At 38.9% G+C, this 15,309-nt stretch overlaps 2 protein-coding genes across 6 annotated transcripts; both read right to left on the bottom strand.

Annotated features, from left to right (window-relative positions):
* Nucleotides 1–456: 456 nt before the first annotated feature.
* Nucleotides 457–8,164, bottom strand: LOC134628625 (uncharacterized). Of its 2 annotated transcripts, none has more exons than XM_063475351.1 (5): nucleotides 7,664–8,164; nucleotides 3,071–3,424; nucleotides 2,365–2,754; nucleotides 1,312–1,421; nucleotides 457–838 (listed from the first exon to the last, which is right to left on the bottom strand). In XM_063475351.1, the coding sequence occupies exons 1-5, from the start codon at nucleotides 7,668–7,670 to the stop codon at nucleotides 641–643; spliced, it is 1,059 nt and encodes a 352-aa protein (XP_063331421.1). In that variant the 5' UTR covers nucleotides 7,671–8,164; the 3' UTR covers nucleotides 457–640. The 2 variants fall into 2 exon arrangements, with proteins under 2 accessions (XP_063331421.1, XP_063331420.1); XM_063475350.1 differs by lacking the exon at nucleotides 7,664–8,164 and adding an exon at nucleotides 4,477–4,613.
* A 660-nt stretch (nucleotides 8,165–8,824) lies between these two features.
* On the bottom strand, nucleotides 8,825–14,901 carry znf207b (zinc finger protein 207, b). Of its 4 annotated transcripts, none has more exons than XM_063476499.1 (11): nucleotides 14,704–14,901; nucleotides 14,096–14,222; nucleotides 13,830–13,968; nucleotides 13,498–13,680; nucleotides 12,660–12,735; nucleotides 12,449–12,501; nucleotides 12,206–12,333; nucleotides 11,625–11,723; nucleotides 10,591–10,836; nucleotides 10,052–10,208; nucleotides 8,825–9,658 (listed from the first exon to the last, which is right to left on the bottom strand). In XM_063476499.1, the coding sequence occupies exons 1-11, from the start codon at nucleotides 14,742–14,744 to the stop codon at nucleotides 9,507–9,509; spliced, it is 1,401 nt and encodes a 466-aa protein (XP_063332569.1). In that variant the 5' UTR covers nucleotides 14,745–14,901; the 3' UTR covers nucleotides 8,825–9,506. The 4 variants fall into 4 exon arrangements, with proteins under 4 accessions (XP_063332569.1, XP_063332566.1, XP_063332568.1 ...); XM_063476496.1 differs by lacking the exon at nucleotides 11,625–11,723 and having other exon boundaries at nucleotides 8,825–9,207; nucleotides 9,482–9,658; nucleotides 14,704–14,892; XM_063476498.1 differs by lacking the exon at nucleotides 11,625–11,723 and having other exon boundaries at nucleotides 12,206–12,330; nucleotides 14,704–14,894.
* Nucleotides 14,902–15,309: the final 408 nt, after the last annotated feature.

Genomic DNA, 15,309 nt, shown 5'->3' with positions numbered 1-15,309 from the left:
TTTGCACTAAATGACCTGAAGCCATGCTGGGTTTTCCCCCTTCCTGGGCCTCATGGCAGTGATAGAGGAATTTGTTGCGGTGTCATGTGAACGCTTTCTGGAAGGGGAACTAGTCAGACACCAACACTGCCAATTGTGGTTTCACCAGGAAACTTGACTAAGAGCTAATTTTGTTGTTAATATTGTATGAAAAGGAAAAACAAAAGTTGAAGCAAGGCAAAGCATAGACATGAAATAAAGGATGCTAAATATGGAGATGCCACGAACGAAGAAATGAGGAAAACCTCAGATGACTCAGTATACTGAAAGGAGGATACTAGTGATCCACTGTGGAGACCCCCTAAAGGGTGATGGATGGACTCAACAAAAACAAGATGACAAATGAAATGAAACGTGTGCAGAAAAAACCTCCACATGCACATCACGACAAACCCGCTTTGAATTTCAAGATGGATTTTATTATAGCAGATCAATAAAATATTACAAAGGATGCACATAGCCAGAAAAATATTTACGCCAAACCAGAAAGTGAACTGACCCCCACCACCCAAGTTCAGGCACAAATGTCCAACTGCAACATTTTCTTCTGTGTGTTAACTGGAGTTGCGAGTGTCTTGAAAAGCTGAGTTGACAAGTCGCTCTAGGTTCTGATGCTGTTGAGAGCTGCTCTTGGAGTTTCATAGTGGTTCTCTGACGAGGATCTCTTCACTGGGCTGTCTCTGTACTCGGAGCACCCCATGTCCTTCAGACGGAGAGGGGCCTCTTTTTGACTGGGAGACTTCATCTCCTCGTAGATAGGGGCCGGACTATGTGACTTCGCATTGTGGCGTGCTTTGCCCTGACAATCATTGAGAGAGGAGGAGAAGTCAAATAAAGAAAATCACAGAAGGGTAGAGACTTAACACACATTCTCAATTTCCTGTGTCAAAATCAAAGTTTGTCATTTTCTCTCAAGGCGACATCCTTAGTGGGAACTCTTAACCTGACTCTGACATGACCCTTGCCATTTCTTGGAAAAAATAAAGGCCAATTTAAGCACATAATTTAAGCAAATAATACAAATGTATTAAACTAAGAAGAAGAAGAAGAGGGTTTTTGAAAGTGTTCTTCACTGAACTTTAAGACAAACATGTTGATAACTGGCTGCACAAAGTTGTGAAACCAGTGCGGTTTCTGTGGTGAGCTGCAGATCAGCCATGATCTTAACAAACAGGTGCTGTTTGTGCTAATGCTTCAGTTAGATTTCACTCTCTTGCCCCTGTGTACGAGCATACTCAAGGTAGCACATCACAATCAAATAAAGACACTCACTTTACATAACACACATCCAGTGAGGAGCAGGAGGAGGAGGAGAACGCCCACAGCTGATGACAAAACGTACAGCAGAGAGGAGTAACTGGAGCAACCGCACCAATGACCACCTGTGGAGAAGCAGAAAGAGGAAGACATGTTTAAAATGTGAAACTCCATACCATTCCCCTTTCTTCAACACAGACACACAATCAGAATCAGAATCAGAAGTCACTTCCTTCTTAGTTTTAAGCTGCAGTTCGAATAATATATCTCAAAAGGATATCAGATAGTGTGGAAACTTCTGTAAACTTTAGGATAAACAGCTCCAAAGATAAGAATAAAAAATCCCCTAAGTGTTCATAAATAGGCAAATGTTATCAAACATCTGATAAGATTTGGTTTGCACATTAAAAGCAGGAGATATGCTAAGCAGCACAATGACCTTTAAAGCCTTAAAAACAAAGTGTACACATCCCTAAACCTGCTGAAGATTGGAGGATATCTGTTTACAGAGGGGAAAATGTAGAACATCATGACACAAATCATTACAACTTTAAAATAAGACTTCATTAGAATAATAAAACAAAAAGTGTTCAGTTGTTTCCAAATTGAAGATAAGCTTAAAGGATATACTTCACACTACATTCGGAAACAACCCCTCAATACCAGATACCATCAAAGGAAATGAGTCAGAAATATTCCTGTTCTCATCACTAGTGCTATCAGATTGATTTGGTTAGCACCTTATTAAACTTATCTCACATGCACAATATATTAATTTCTGCTATTGCCTTTGTGTTATCAGTTTTTCACATGCCTATAGAGAAAAAAAATGTGCAAAAGGCATTGGAACATTGTTGATGTGAAACTAATATAGACCATAAGCTTTGCTGGCTGTAAAAGCCCCACAGCAACACAGTGTTATTGATTACATCATCAGTGGCAGCTTCGTTAGTAAAAGCTAGAAATTTTCACAGTTAGTATGGAAAGAAGTTTTTATTTCATCTTGAACAGCAAATGCCAGCCAGCTGAAGTCACCTGGTGAGAAACCCTCACTGTGATGTGACCCACCTTGTACAGAAATAAAGAATACACGTCTCCCTAGGCTGGTACTGCTATCGGGTTGACCGTGCAGAAGCAGCTGGCAGCTGTACAAAGCACTGTCTTCTGGCTGCAGCTGCTGCAGGGTGAGGTTGTAGGTGATGCCGCCGGGGCCGGGCGCAGAGGACAACTGGACCCTCTCAACAGGGAACTGAGAGGAGGAGGAAGAACGGCTGCCGCTGTGGTGCTGCTTTGAGTTGTACAGCAGCTCTACAGGTCCCCGACCCTTCTGCCTCTTTAGAATCACCCCCTCCACGACCAAGCCTTCCCCACGTTGGGGGAGGCAGGGGAGTACCGCTGAACCCCCAGCACATCTCTCTATCACGTACTCTGGATAAGTATCCACTGACTCAGGGACATCTCCAATGGGAAAGGGAATAAAAGTCATATAATGGATATGGGTGCCACTAGTAAGGATCAAGTTCCAAATCTGATTTTATTATGTGCATGAGTCTGGCATGATATGTTAAGGAGGAAATGTGCCATACTTAGGAAAAAACAACAGAGTTTAACTGCTCTGTTAAACTTTTAAGATGTTTGAGGCACTGCTGAGACACCATGTTACGCATTTTACATCCCCAAAGAAAAAAAGCTTCATCTTAGCACTGTAATATGGTTTGGAAAGTGTAAGTGTAGTTTAATGCTAAACCTAAAATAAATCAAAAAGTACACTCACCAGCACCAACAAGGAGGAAGAATTCCGTCTTTGATGGTATCTTTTCATCTGCAGAGGAAGGATTTTCCACAACAAACTCACAGTAGTAGCGGTCTGTGTCGCTGGTGTTCAGCTGAGAGATGGTGATATTCAGAGAATGAAGGCTCGGGTCTCCACTGACACTAATGCGGCTTTTGTCAGCAGAATTGTCAACTGTAAAGTCTTCCTTGGTGTGTTTGAACAGCACTTCTTTATGATTCAGCCAGGTGCGTTTCAGGTAGACTCCCCAGGGCGCTGGGTACCTCTGTTCAATCTCACAGGGAAGAACGACAGATTCACCCTCATGCCGCTTCAAGAAGCGAATCTCACTGTGAGCTTTAAATTAAATTAAAATGACAAAAAAAGAAGAAGCACATCACAAACAGAGAAGAAGTAAACATAATTCATTTTTAGCCCAAATTTCCATAAACCTGGGGTATGCAAAATGTAAATACCAGCAATGAAGGTGTATGTGTTTGTATATGTATACAGACAGTATGCACCTAAACAAATGTTTCTAGCGAACGATAAACTTTTTATTGAGCCACTCTGTTGTACTACATGCAAAATGTGGTTTGGCATTTCTGAAATAAGGAAGACATTCACTGAAAAGGATGTTCTTCTCAAACCAAACGGTATTATGTGACAGATTTTCAGGTTACCAGTTCCACCAACTGGCACTCTACGCAAAGATCACAAAGTGGTGAACCACTTCCCATCTTTACTTTTGAAAGAGTATGCCTCTGACTCATGATAGTATTGTATAACATAATAAGTTCCACCACTCCTTTTTTATTTAAAAGGCTTTAGCTGTTACATGTTAAAAATTCAAAATTTGTTCATAAGATTCTCTCTCTACATTTTTTTCCCATTAAATGCATTGTTCAAATGATTTGCAAACCATTCTAGTTGCTTTTTAATTTCCATTTTAGATAAGCATTTTTTAAAGTGTTGGAAAAATAAAGATAATTTTCACGTATTTTCAAAACATTTCACAGGTTTTTACTGCAGTGGAGGACAACAAATCTATTAAATATGAGGAGTATTGTTTAGCAAAATGTAAAACAAATTGTATGTTTGAAGTCTAGATTACAATCTATCATTGTAATAGACATTAGACTTGCCTAGTGACTATATTTCAATTTCACACTATAACAAAAGGCAAAAAACTTCAATAAATCTGACCTGACAATTTTCACAGATTTCCAGTGCGCTCTTTTTTGCGTCTTTGCTTCTATCATTTTATCCACCAGCACTTCAAGTGACTTCAGATTCCTTCGCACAGAAATTACCCTAACCACTGTGCCGCATGCACAATTCACATTGAAAGAAAAACCAGTGATCAAACCACCACCAGCCACCAGCCTGAGGAACACAACCAAACTTACCAAACCCAATCTGCGTGATGACTAGAGCCCACAAAAAAGCAAGGTATTGGATCCAAATCATCTTTTACATCACACACTTAAGATCTTGTGGGAAGCCACTGATGGAAATCATAACAGCAGAGATGCAAGTGTAAAAAACTGAATTTCAAGTGTGTCTTACAGTAAATGAAACCAAGAGGAACTCCATTAGCTCCACCTTCAAACCTCAAGACATGCACAAGAGGAAGCGCGAACAAATGAACATCAAGACTGTTGGATCAGCTCCTCCTACAGCGATGAATTAAAGCATTTAACACCTCAGCTGAAACAGTTTAGGATCATATTAAGTATTTGCTGACCACTGGCTCTAAAGAAAGAAGCAGCATGTGCTCTCTTTTGTCTTAACTTCAATTAACTTCAATAGCAGAGCTTCATTTGCATTAATTGGGTTTCACATGTTTCGGAAAAAAACTTTCATCACATAGTATTTCTGTATGTCCCAGAGGAAATGATGCTGAAGACTTGTCCGTGAACAGGATGTGTCTGCTTTTTGATGATAATTTGCATCATTGGAGAGAGACTGGAAAATAGGTCCGGTGACTGAAGGGTGCTAAAAAGATATTTTATTACTGAAAAATTAATCAAGAAACTCAAGAAAGTACTCTGAAAACATTCAGATCTCAAGTTTTTACTGAAGAATGTAACAGAGATTAAGATATATCCTTTTTTGGGCTTTTCACAGCTTCAGTACATGTTAAATAAACTTGGTCTCAGCTATAAGACAATTGGATCATTCTTCAATATTAGCGATTCACCTTCTAACTACAGACAAAACTACAGAGTATTTCGTTAATCTAGATAAGAATCCTCATCATTTCTGACTTATGGGGAATTCCAGTTATCAAAACATTTATCATGCTATTGTTCACATTCCAATTAGTAGATATAAGAAAAACAGAACAAATAGCACAGCAGTGTAATGTCATTTGAATGCATCAACAACTGAAGCATGGTAGAAAAAAGGAGTGCATTTCGTGCAACCTCGACCTGCACAAACTAATTTCGTGCTCTAGATTTGTATCAGGAAAACCACAATTAGGTGTCAGAGGTGGCTTTATAGCATTTTTCTGAATAATGAGTCACAGTTTGAGAACTTGCTTTATTTTTGAACTGTTATCTTTACTTCAATGGCTGAATGTGGATGCATTCAAATAAAAATCTATTAAGTAAAACTATTAAAGACGCTCTCGTGATACTTCTGCAAACTACTGGTGCAAGGCCACTGTTTTCATGCTTACAACCATAAAATCAGGTTTAATAAATGCATCACTAATTCCTCTAGATGTTAACACAAAGCCACAGGGTTTATTAATACTGTATTGTACACCAACTACTCGATGGCAGGTGAAACAAATACCTTGATGAAGTTTTGCACCTATGTGCAATAACATGTTTTACTTTAGGAGCCTTTTCAAAAGTTTAAGGTCACGTGACACAGAAGAGTTAAAAACAGTAAGAACAAAAGTACCTAACAAGTCAAAACAAATTTGCATGTAAAATAACTGAACAGAGGATTCATGTGACAGGTGAGGAGCGGAAACAATGCAATATTTAACCGGAAGCCAACAGAACTGCTGAAGGACTAGTGTGACGTGACTAACGGAAGGACTTGAAGTACATTTTATTTTATTTTTAAATGGGGATTAAAAAAAGCCATAGTAGCTCATCCATCACATATCAGATAATTGCAATATGTGAAGTACAGGAAATAGATGTTAAATTTTGTAACTTATTACACTAACTGAAATTAGATTTCACTGAAAGTCAAGGTTTTCACTGTTTCACTATTCTTTGACTGTTAATCAGCAGTAAAACCATAATTCTGACCTTAACTTGGGTTAACGTGCATTTAGTGATCATGAAGTTGGGGTTAAAATCTGACTAATACTCTGTGACGGAGCAGTGACTCGTAGAGGGGCAGATAGTTTCTGAATGCCTACAAGCATGAACATGTGGATGTTATAAACTAGAATGTTGTTGTTTTTTAAACCCACTAAAGAAAACAAGTGTCAACAAAACATTTCAATTATTTTTATTAAATAAAAATACATGTATTATTTCTGTACTTTATATGACAGCTTATATTCATTTTAATATCTGAAGAGGAAAGAAAAGCATCTGATACAGAAAACAGTTATGACATGAATAAGAAGCACATGTTAGACAGACTCATAGCTTTGCACAAAGAACATATTCATCTGAAATCCCCCCTTTTTAAAAAGCTTAAAAACAAAACACCTAACCAGTATCAATACTTTCATTTTACATATTACAGACATTAGCTCTTATGTCTGAATTTAAGAGTTAGTTCACCCAAGTTTAAAACAATCTTTACCCTCAGTTCTCACCTGTGGTGTCCTGTTTTGCTTCTTTTTGGTTCAGATATTCTCGCTACAATTTTATGTCCAGGAAAAATGTGATATTTGGAGAATGTGCAAGACAGCAAGGAGAAGAAAAAAATAAATGAACTCAAGTTTAACCTAAATTTTACTGCTATATAAGACTAATCCTGAAATCATGGTGTTTTTAACCCAAAAAGAAAAACAAACAAACAAAAAAAACACTTCAGGGGAAATGCATATTATCATTTTACTTATTACAAGGAACAAAAACAGTGATGATGATTCTTGTGACTGAAGGGAACTTCCCAGAGGAGGACAACAACACGTTGGTGTGAAACATTTGACAGAAATTCTTTAATGTCAATGTGCAAAGTTAGTAAGATGCTGGAATTTACCTAGCAAGCACAAAAACTAAGAGCAATCGGGTTAGACACCACTTGCGAAATCAGGGTGAACTGACCCTTTAACAGAAGCCCCGGTGACACTGGCGGCCCATCCCACGACTACTTACCATGTTTGTAATTTTCAAACCCAGACAGGACAAGAGAGACAAACTTAGTTCACATTTCAATGTCACTTCAGGCATAGCTCTTCTGACATCACACTAATGAGCCACAACCTTGAAATCACTCACAGATGAAGTGACACTAATCATCTTAAAATCTGCTGCTGGGAGACGTGTAGTCCAAGTGTTCATGTGCTGTGGCTGATTGGTGTGAAATGTAATAATACAAGGCCTAACATCCACATGTAGAGGATGGAGCCACACTAGAACATCATCAGGTACTTACTGAGTTTTAACTGACCTGTCATGCCAGCTGATTGGGTTTTAAGGCTGAAAAGCTGATATGGATGGGCTACAGACAAAAACAAATACAAAGCAGTAAGTGATATGGGCAGAGGAAACACTGTGCCACATCAAATACCTACAAGCACTTTTTAAAAAAAAAAAAAAAAAAAAAAAAAACTGCCATTTTTTTGTTTTTAAATCCATATATGCACTACACTCAGATTTGCACACCTGTGGTGTCTGTTCTTTCACGGATTGCTTTATAGAGAGCAATCTGTAACACAGGATAACCGTAGATGTCCGACAACTATGATACGTCTAGGATTTAAAAGCATGAACAAAACCACGCAGCAACACAAGCCAGCACTGTGGTAAAGACCAGCCAAACAAAGTGCTTTTGAAAATTATAATAGGCATTGATTTACTGTCATTTTAGAAATATAATGTTAAGTGGTCAGCAGTGGTCACAAGACCCTCAGGTGTCTGTTCTTACATTTTATTTTTCCTATACAAATGACAGTGCTAGTTACTCTTAAAAAAAAAAAAAAAAAAAAAAAAAAAAAAAAAAAAAAAAAAAGAACTGCAGGGAGAAAGAGACTGCAGAAATAAGCACTACACTGCAGACAGTGATTAACACTATAATGAAGTCTAAAGTAAATAGCAAAGTCCTCACCTTAAAAAACAAATATGTTAAACTCAGAGCTGCTGCTGTTGGCTTTGTTTTGCTTTCCCTCTTCAATGCATAATAGAGAGATGACCATGACAGACACCAACGTTATTAAAGCAGTCAACTGTGTGTGTGCGTGTGTAGGAGTTAATGGGTCAGAAATGAAACTTAGCTTTTCCTTCATTGCAGACTGGGTGTACTGCAACTGTATTGCTTAGTTTTCAGTTAACTCCATCATATCACAGGTACCATGCAGTATTTTGGAACAAAAAGTTAGCCAACATCTCAGTTTTTGGCTGGAAGTACAAACTTAAAGCATGTGAAATCTTTATTCGGTTACTGAATTTATGTAAAGGATTTTTTAAAATTTATTTTTAATAATCAGTCTATTATTAAGGCAATGATGGATGCACTCAACAAAAAACAGATGATGGCAAACTTGGTCTTTGTCTACCTGATAAGATTCTGCCATTAAACAAATCCCTAAGCTGTGCAGAAAAACAAAAGATATCAGTACAAACCTTCATGACTCACCTCCACGCACGTCAGGACAAACCAGCATTGGATTTCAAGATGGATTTTATTACAACAGATTGATAAAACATTACAAAGGATGCATACAAGTAGACTTAGGACCAGGAAATACTTAAATCAAACCTGAAAAAAAGAATAAAACTAGAGCCTGATGAGTCATGGAGTTTATAGACTATGTAACTGTAACCAGTTTCTGAGACCCTCACCAACCAAGGTTGGGGACGAATGTCCAACAGCATCTAAGCATGCTGTGAGGGCCTCAATCATTCCACCCAAAAAAATAAACAAAAATAAGATTAAATGTTTACAAGAGAAACTTGCCTTTGTAAGGAGTTGGTACGTTCATGAAACTCCAGCAGCTTCAAAAGAAATATGAATCATTTAAACACACTTCACTTCTATGAACCTGAGTGAAACCTAAGGGGAAAAATATATCCTCACATGTAATTAGTTAACAACGTTATAGTTGTTAAAAACTTATGTGGTGTTTGGCTCTTTTCAAATAAAGATGTTACGTTAAATGTCCATGTGTTCTAACAAATATTTGTCTTCACCACCGTTGGTCTTTATGCTCTTTGCTTGCAGCTAGGTTTGAAAAAGCACAAGGGTGATAGAAAGGTGTTAACCTCAAACCTAATGTGCAGGTTGCTTTGCTGCTTCAGTAGCGTCCAGCCGGAGACATGACGGGAGGCCTCATACCCATGGGAGGGCCTCCCTGGTAAGGGGGCACCATGGGAGGCCCCTGCCCATATGGAGGCATCCCTCCAGGCATGTAGCCTGGCATGCCCTGAGGAGGGGCACCATACTGACCTACAGAGAGAAGAGCACGGAGTGTTTTAATGCTACTGTTCAAAAGGACATTGATCTCACCTGCTGTGCACCATACACCTTCCCGTCCAAATCTACAAAATTCAATTAATTATATTTTTAAAACAGCCAAATATACTTGGTTTTTTTCTGTTGCTGTTTTTTTTTTTTTTTTTAATTGAACACCTACTTGACAGAGGCTGCTGAGAAAAAGCTAAGCTTTCAATGAAATGTGAACTAAAATGATCCACAGACAGGTAATGAGCACAAGCTGGTAGAACAGTATGTTACACAAAAAATGAGTTTGCTAGAACAGAGAAACAATTTTGTACACTGCCAAAAAAAAAGAAAAAAGAAAACAAAAAAGAAAAGGAAAAAAAAAAAGCATTTTCTTACCATGTATGGGATGCCTCATGCCTGGCTGCTGTGGTGGCAAGCCTTGCTGTGGGGGCATTATACCACCCACAGCTGCCACTGGGGGAGCAGCCACATGGGCCTGACCAGGTCTTGGTGCAAGACGCTGGTAACGAGGAAGTTGGGCCTTCATCTCTTCCTGTTGGCAGGGACAACGCACAGAACAAACATTCAGACTAAAGAAACTTTGTTATGCCCCTTTACAGTACAAAAAAATGATGAGGAACTTGTACCAATGTTGACGTGCCCTGATTTCAGACTGAGGATGTTCAAGTTCAGAATCATCCTTTAACATAACCACAAAAGAAGAACTACTAAGTAGTATTAAGGATGTGCAACCAAAGTGTTTCGCTTCAAACATATTCTGAATATGTAGCTGAATTATGATCAAGATATACAGAATCAAGCTGGTGGTCAAATACTGCACCAGTCTATTGTCTATTGCCCAATGTGCTATTATAAATATGTATCAGTCATTACTTACTGTGAAAAGGGCAAAATAGAAAGCTCAAGCAACTTACCAGTGAGATATCCTCATCAGGGTGGATCAACTTACTAGTTGCACTCGTGGTGGTGAGGGTAGCAGGCTTACTGGTCACTGTGGCTGGGGGTTTGGCCACAGTGCTGCTAGAGGGATTAGAAGAAGTGGAAGAAGAAGAGACAGAGGGCTGGGTGTAGGCAGGGAATGTTGCTTTGGGTGGGTCAGTGGAGGCGGCCGTGCTGAGGGAACTTGAAGCTCCTGCGACTCCTGGAACAGTCTGCTGGGCCTGTGCAAAGACACCATACATATAACTGATTTTTTTTTTTAATTAATAATAAGATACTAGCTTAATGTTGCAATATGCAAAAAAGGAATGAAAAATAACCCCAAAATAAATTTTAAAAATTACAGTGAAAAGATGACATCTCAGTAACAACATTAAAAAAAATGAAAAAGTTACCTAATCATTTTATTTAAGCTTTACATTTTAAAGCACTGTAATGTACAAGTATATTCATGACTTGGTTATTCTGAAGCTTAAATACACAAATTATACATGATTTCAATAATCCCAATTAATTTGTTTCCATTTTATTTTAATTGGAACAAAGCTGTTGCACTATTTTGTCTCAACCACAGTGCAAATTTTACATTAAATGGAGAAGAACTAGAAGTATCTATAGCACTTCAGCTGGGAAGAACTCGGGTTAAGGGAGAAAAACAAAAATCTTGCAAAATCTGTTAAGTACTAATTGCACCATGCTGCTGAGGTTGAGAGAGAGTGAAAGATTCTAAATAAAGTTCATGTAAATCTCGTCTTAGGCCTATTTTAACTAAAGCGCATGCACACTAATGAAGCTCACAAACAAAACATGTCAGTACTTGTCAGAGATGCCCATCCTGTGACACCACCTTTATGGCCAGCATGGCTATTTTAGTGCACAAGTAGACTTATGAAGCAAATATGGTTAGTATCCAGCCATGTTTAAGTTTGCAAATTCAGAATTTACAGGCAGTGTTAATAAATATTCAACATGCAGCTGCCAGAGCACAGAATCCTGTCTGTGAGCATACTTGTAGCATATTAGGAAAGGGAGGCTGGGGAGACGCAGACTGAGGGTCTGCAGATGGAGAGGAGACAGCTGCTGTGCTGCTGTGAACACCAGAGCCCATCTGCAGCATGGTGGAAAGGAAACCACAGCGTTGGCATGTAACATGTCTACATTTTTTTTTAATCTGAATTTTACCCTTTACAACATACCCTAAACAAGGTTAGAAAAGGGAAGGGACACATCAGAAACAAGAACAAATGGGAAATAAAATATGAGGGGTTTTTTTCCCCTGCTATACAAGACTAATTTTAACCAGCTTATCTGAGTGGGGTTTCTTTTATGTTCTACTTCTGACCATTTGTTTATCAATCAACCAGAAATGTAGCAAATATGAGCAAGTGACACAGATTCCAAGCCTAAATTTTGATCCTGGAAAAATCCTGTTATGTATACAACGTCATCATAAAACACCCTGTTGACGGTTTAATTCCAGATAAAGTAAACTACATTAACAACATGAGACCTAAGAAAACAATAACATCTATTTGAGGCAAATGTCTAAAGAAGTCACTGCATGTGTGTTAGTGGGGTTACAATGCCCACCTGTGCTGCACTGGGGAAGAGAGGTTTGGTGACAGCTGGCTGGGCCGCTGGTGCTGCTGGTCGAGTGACTGCAGGGGCTGGGGCCATGTGAGGAATTCCTGGCCTTGGGGGTATATGGGGTGGGACTGCTGTAGGATGAACCAGAACCAGAATCAGAAGTGTTTAAATGATCACATTTGTCAAATTTAGTTCTTTGTGTAATATAAGTTCAATGGTTGTTTCTGAAATGCAAGCACAACTCACCCGGAGGTATCCCTGGCATCATTGGGGGCATCATCCCTCCCATTGGCATCATACTGCAAAAAGCAGAGACCCACAGAAAATTGGACACACTGATCTGACTGTGAACTACAGTAAAACTGCATTTCAGTTAGCTCCGTGATTGTATTATCCCTACAGACAAAACACTGGATAGTAAAGTTACTATTAAATCAAAAGTTAGTAAATGAATTACCCTGGTGGCATTCCAGGCATTGCAGGAGGCATGCCATGCATCATGTGAGGAACACCGGGCATCATAGGAGGCATTCCTGTAACAACGGGTTAGAGAAGATTTATTTAGTAATAACTCATCATGCCACACAAACAACCAAACAAGTAGGCAGATAAACACAGCAAAAGGATACACATACATAAACTACATTTTCACAGGCTCCATTTAGTTTCTTGAATGATTTCAGTCATATATTTAGATATTTGTGGCAAAAAACTGAAGGAGTGTGTTAAAAGCATACATGACAAATCATCTATAGGGTTAAAATAGATACAACCGCTGAACAAAAATTATTTGTTGGTGCTCTCTGGTGGACAAACTGCATTAATACTGGCAACTTTTTAAGAAGGTAGCTAAAAACTTACTAAAAAAATACTAAGATATGTATACTGAGGTGGATTTGTTGGTTAATTATGGGTCATGCGTACCCAACAATTACACCAATTATCTGAGATTGTGGATGAATTTAGAGACATTTGTGGATGCTAGATTTCCTAGCATCAGAATTACAATTCAATTGGAAAGAAAAAGAATACTTTTAAACTGAAATAAACCTGGAATGAACTTTAACTTCTATCGACTGGCAAAAGGAAATGAAAAGGATGTGAAGAATGGCGACATGAGAAAACTACTGCAAAACAATTCAACACAATAAGGGTTTTAGTTAAAAAGCAGAACTGCAACTGGAATTAAAAGTTGATCAGCTGCTAAGCCCGTTTCATATGTGTAGTTGCTGCATAGATTTTTAAGTTTGTAATAAACAAACAAACAAATAAATAAATAAATAAATAATCCTTGCCTTGATATCCTGCAGGAGGAATCACTGGTCCTCCAGCCACAGGAGGGATCCCAGGTTGTGCCATTGGAGCAGCATAGCCTGCCTGGGCCTGGACCACAGTGACCTGCTGAGCTGACGGTCCAGCTTCATCATCATCAGACTCATCAGAGTCATCCTGATTGTTTGACTTCTTCTTTTGACTCTCTGAAAATAGAAAATGTTGACACCTAAGCAAAATCTTATGTAACCCATACCATAACACTATATTAGATTACTAAGACTCATGCATCATATTACAAGCCCTATACAGGTTTTAGTCAACATAAGCACAGCCCTTGCATAGGTGAACAAACCTTGTGATTTCTGTTCTAACGTTCGCCTTCGTTCCTGCATGTCTTTATCTGGAATTCCCTCCATGCCATAGATTTCCAGCTCGATGTCTGTTCTTCCTGGAATTGCATTTGGTACGCTGTCAATCGTCTCTTTGTGCACCTGAAAAATATGCAAAGTGAGTCACCACAAACTCGAATAACTACTCGATTACCTGTAACTACTTTTTTTATTTTAAACAAAGATGCTACAAATATTAATAAGGTTATTAATAATTAAAAACCCATACCTGCATGCAATGAATAGCCAAGCCAGGGCCAGTGTACAACTTCTTGTGGCAAATGTGGCATTTAAAATGTTTTGCCTTTTGATGCTGAATGAGGATCTTTTCATCGTCGAAGTCTCGATTACAGTACCTGGAAACTGAAGTTAAGGACTGCCCAGTAACACTGTACATGATCGAAATTCAGCGACCATACAAGCCGGCAAAATAACATAAGAACTGCTTAAAATAACCATCACTCTTACTAATTAGCGCAAATCGTCTGGTTACACAAATCTAAAGACGGATCAGTCCTGAAGATTGAATCATAAACGAAGCTAAATGCTAACAGAGCCGTTAATATCCAAGGTATTATTCGCTTCCTGTAACCAGCACCACGAACCCAAACTCTACTAAAAATGAAATACAAACCATGCCGAGTATTTTACAGCTTTAAAAATATCTCATTAAGTAAAAACCAATCAGCAAAACTCTTAAGTTCGTGAGTGCCAGTCGCTAAGCTAACGCAAGCTTTAGGGCGTCAAGAGGCTAGTTTGGGCCTTCCCTTTGTCGAGCTAACATGTAGCCCCTCGTCTTTCCACAGCGGCATTTTGTCGTCGAAACAAAAAGGATACCAGCACCATGGCTTCATCTGCTTCTTCTTTTTTCGCCCCATTTTACGAAATACTGGAAAACCGGTATCAAAACTCTAAACACTTGTCTTATTATCTGTTTGAGAACAGCATGCTGTAATCCCGTGACAAGGCCGAAAATGGCGCTTCAATGGAGGAAGTTGTAACGAACGTATTCTCGCGCGAATACGAAATGAGCGTCACAGACACGCCCAGAGGTTCAAAACAGGAAGCAGGGTAGGCAGGATAGCCGACAGGTGAAGTAAATAACTGCTTTCACTGCAATCAGTGGCGGTCCTAGCCTGTTTGGCGCCCCGGGCGAACACGCCCTCTGGCGCCCCCCCCCCCCCCCCCCCCCACACACACACACACACGCACACACACATATGAAGAGAGAGAGAGTATGCATAGTACGCAAACGGCTACCAAACAGACATCATAATTCGTCATACAATGGGAACAGGACAAATCAACAATTGACACTGACTAATTAATATTATATTATTGTATATATTGTTTGGAGTTTAGTCTCTTACTGTTACTATTTTTAACATTTCTTCTTGGAGGAACTGTAACCCACATAATTTCCTTAGGGATTAATAAAGTATT

Source organism: Pelmatolapia mariae, linkage group LG6 (assembly GCF_036321145.2).
Source record: "Pelmatolapia mariae isolate MD_Pm_ZW linkage group LG6, Pm_UMD_F_2, whole genome shotgun sequence".
Taxonomy (NCBI): Eukaryota; Metazoa; Chordata; class Actinopteri; order Cichliformes; family Cichlidae; genus Pelmatolapia; species Pelmatolapia mariae.
Note: the sequence above shows the minus strand (reverse complement) of the source record. Positions and strands in the feature narration are given on the sequence as shown.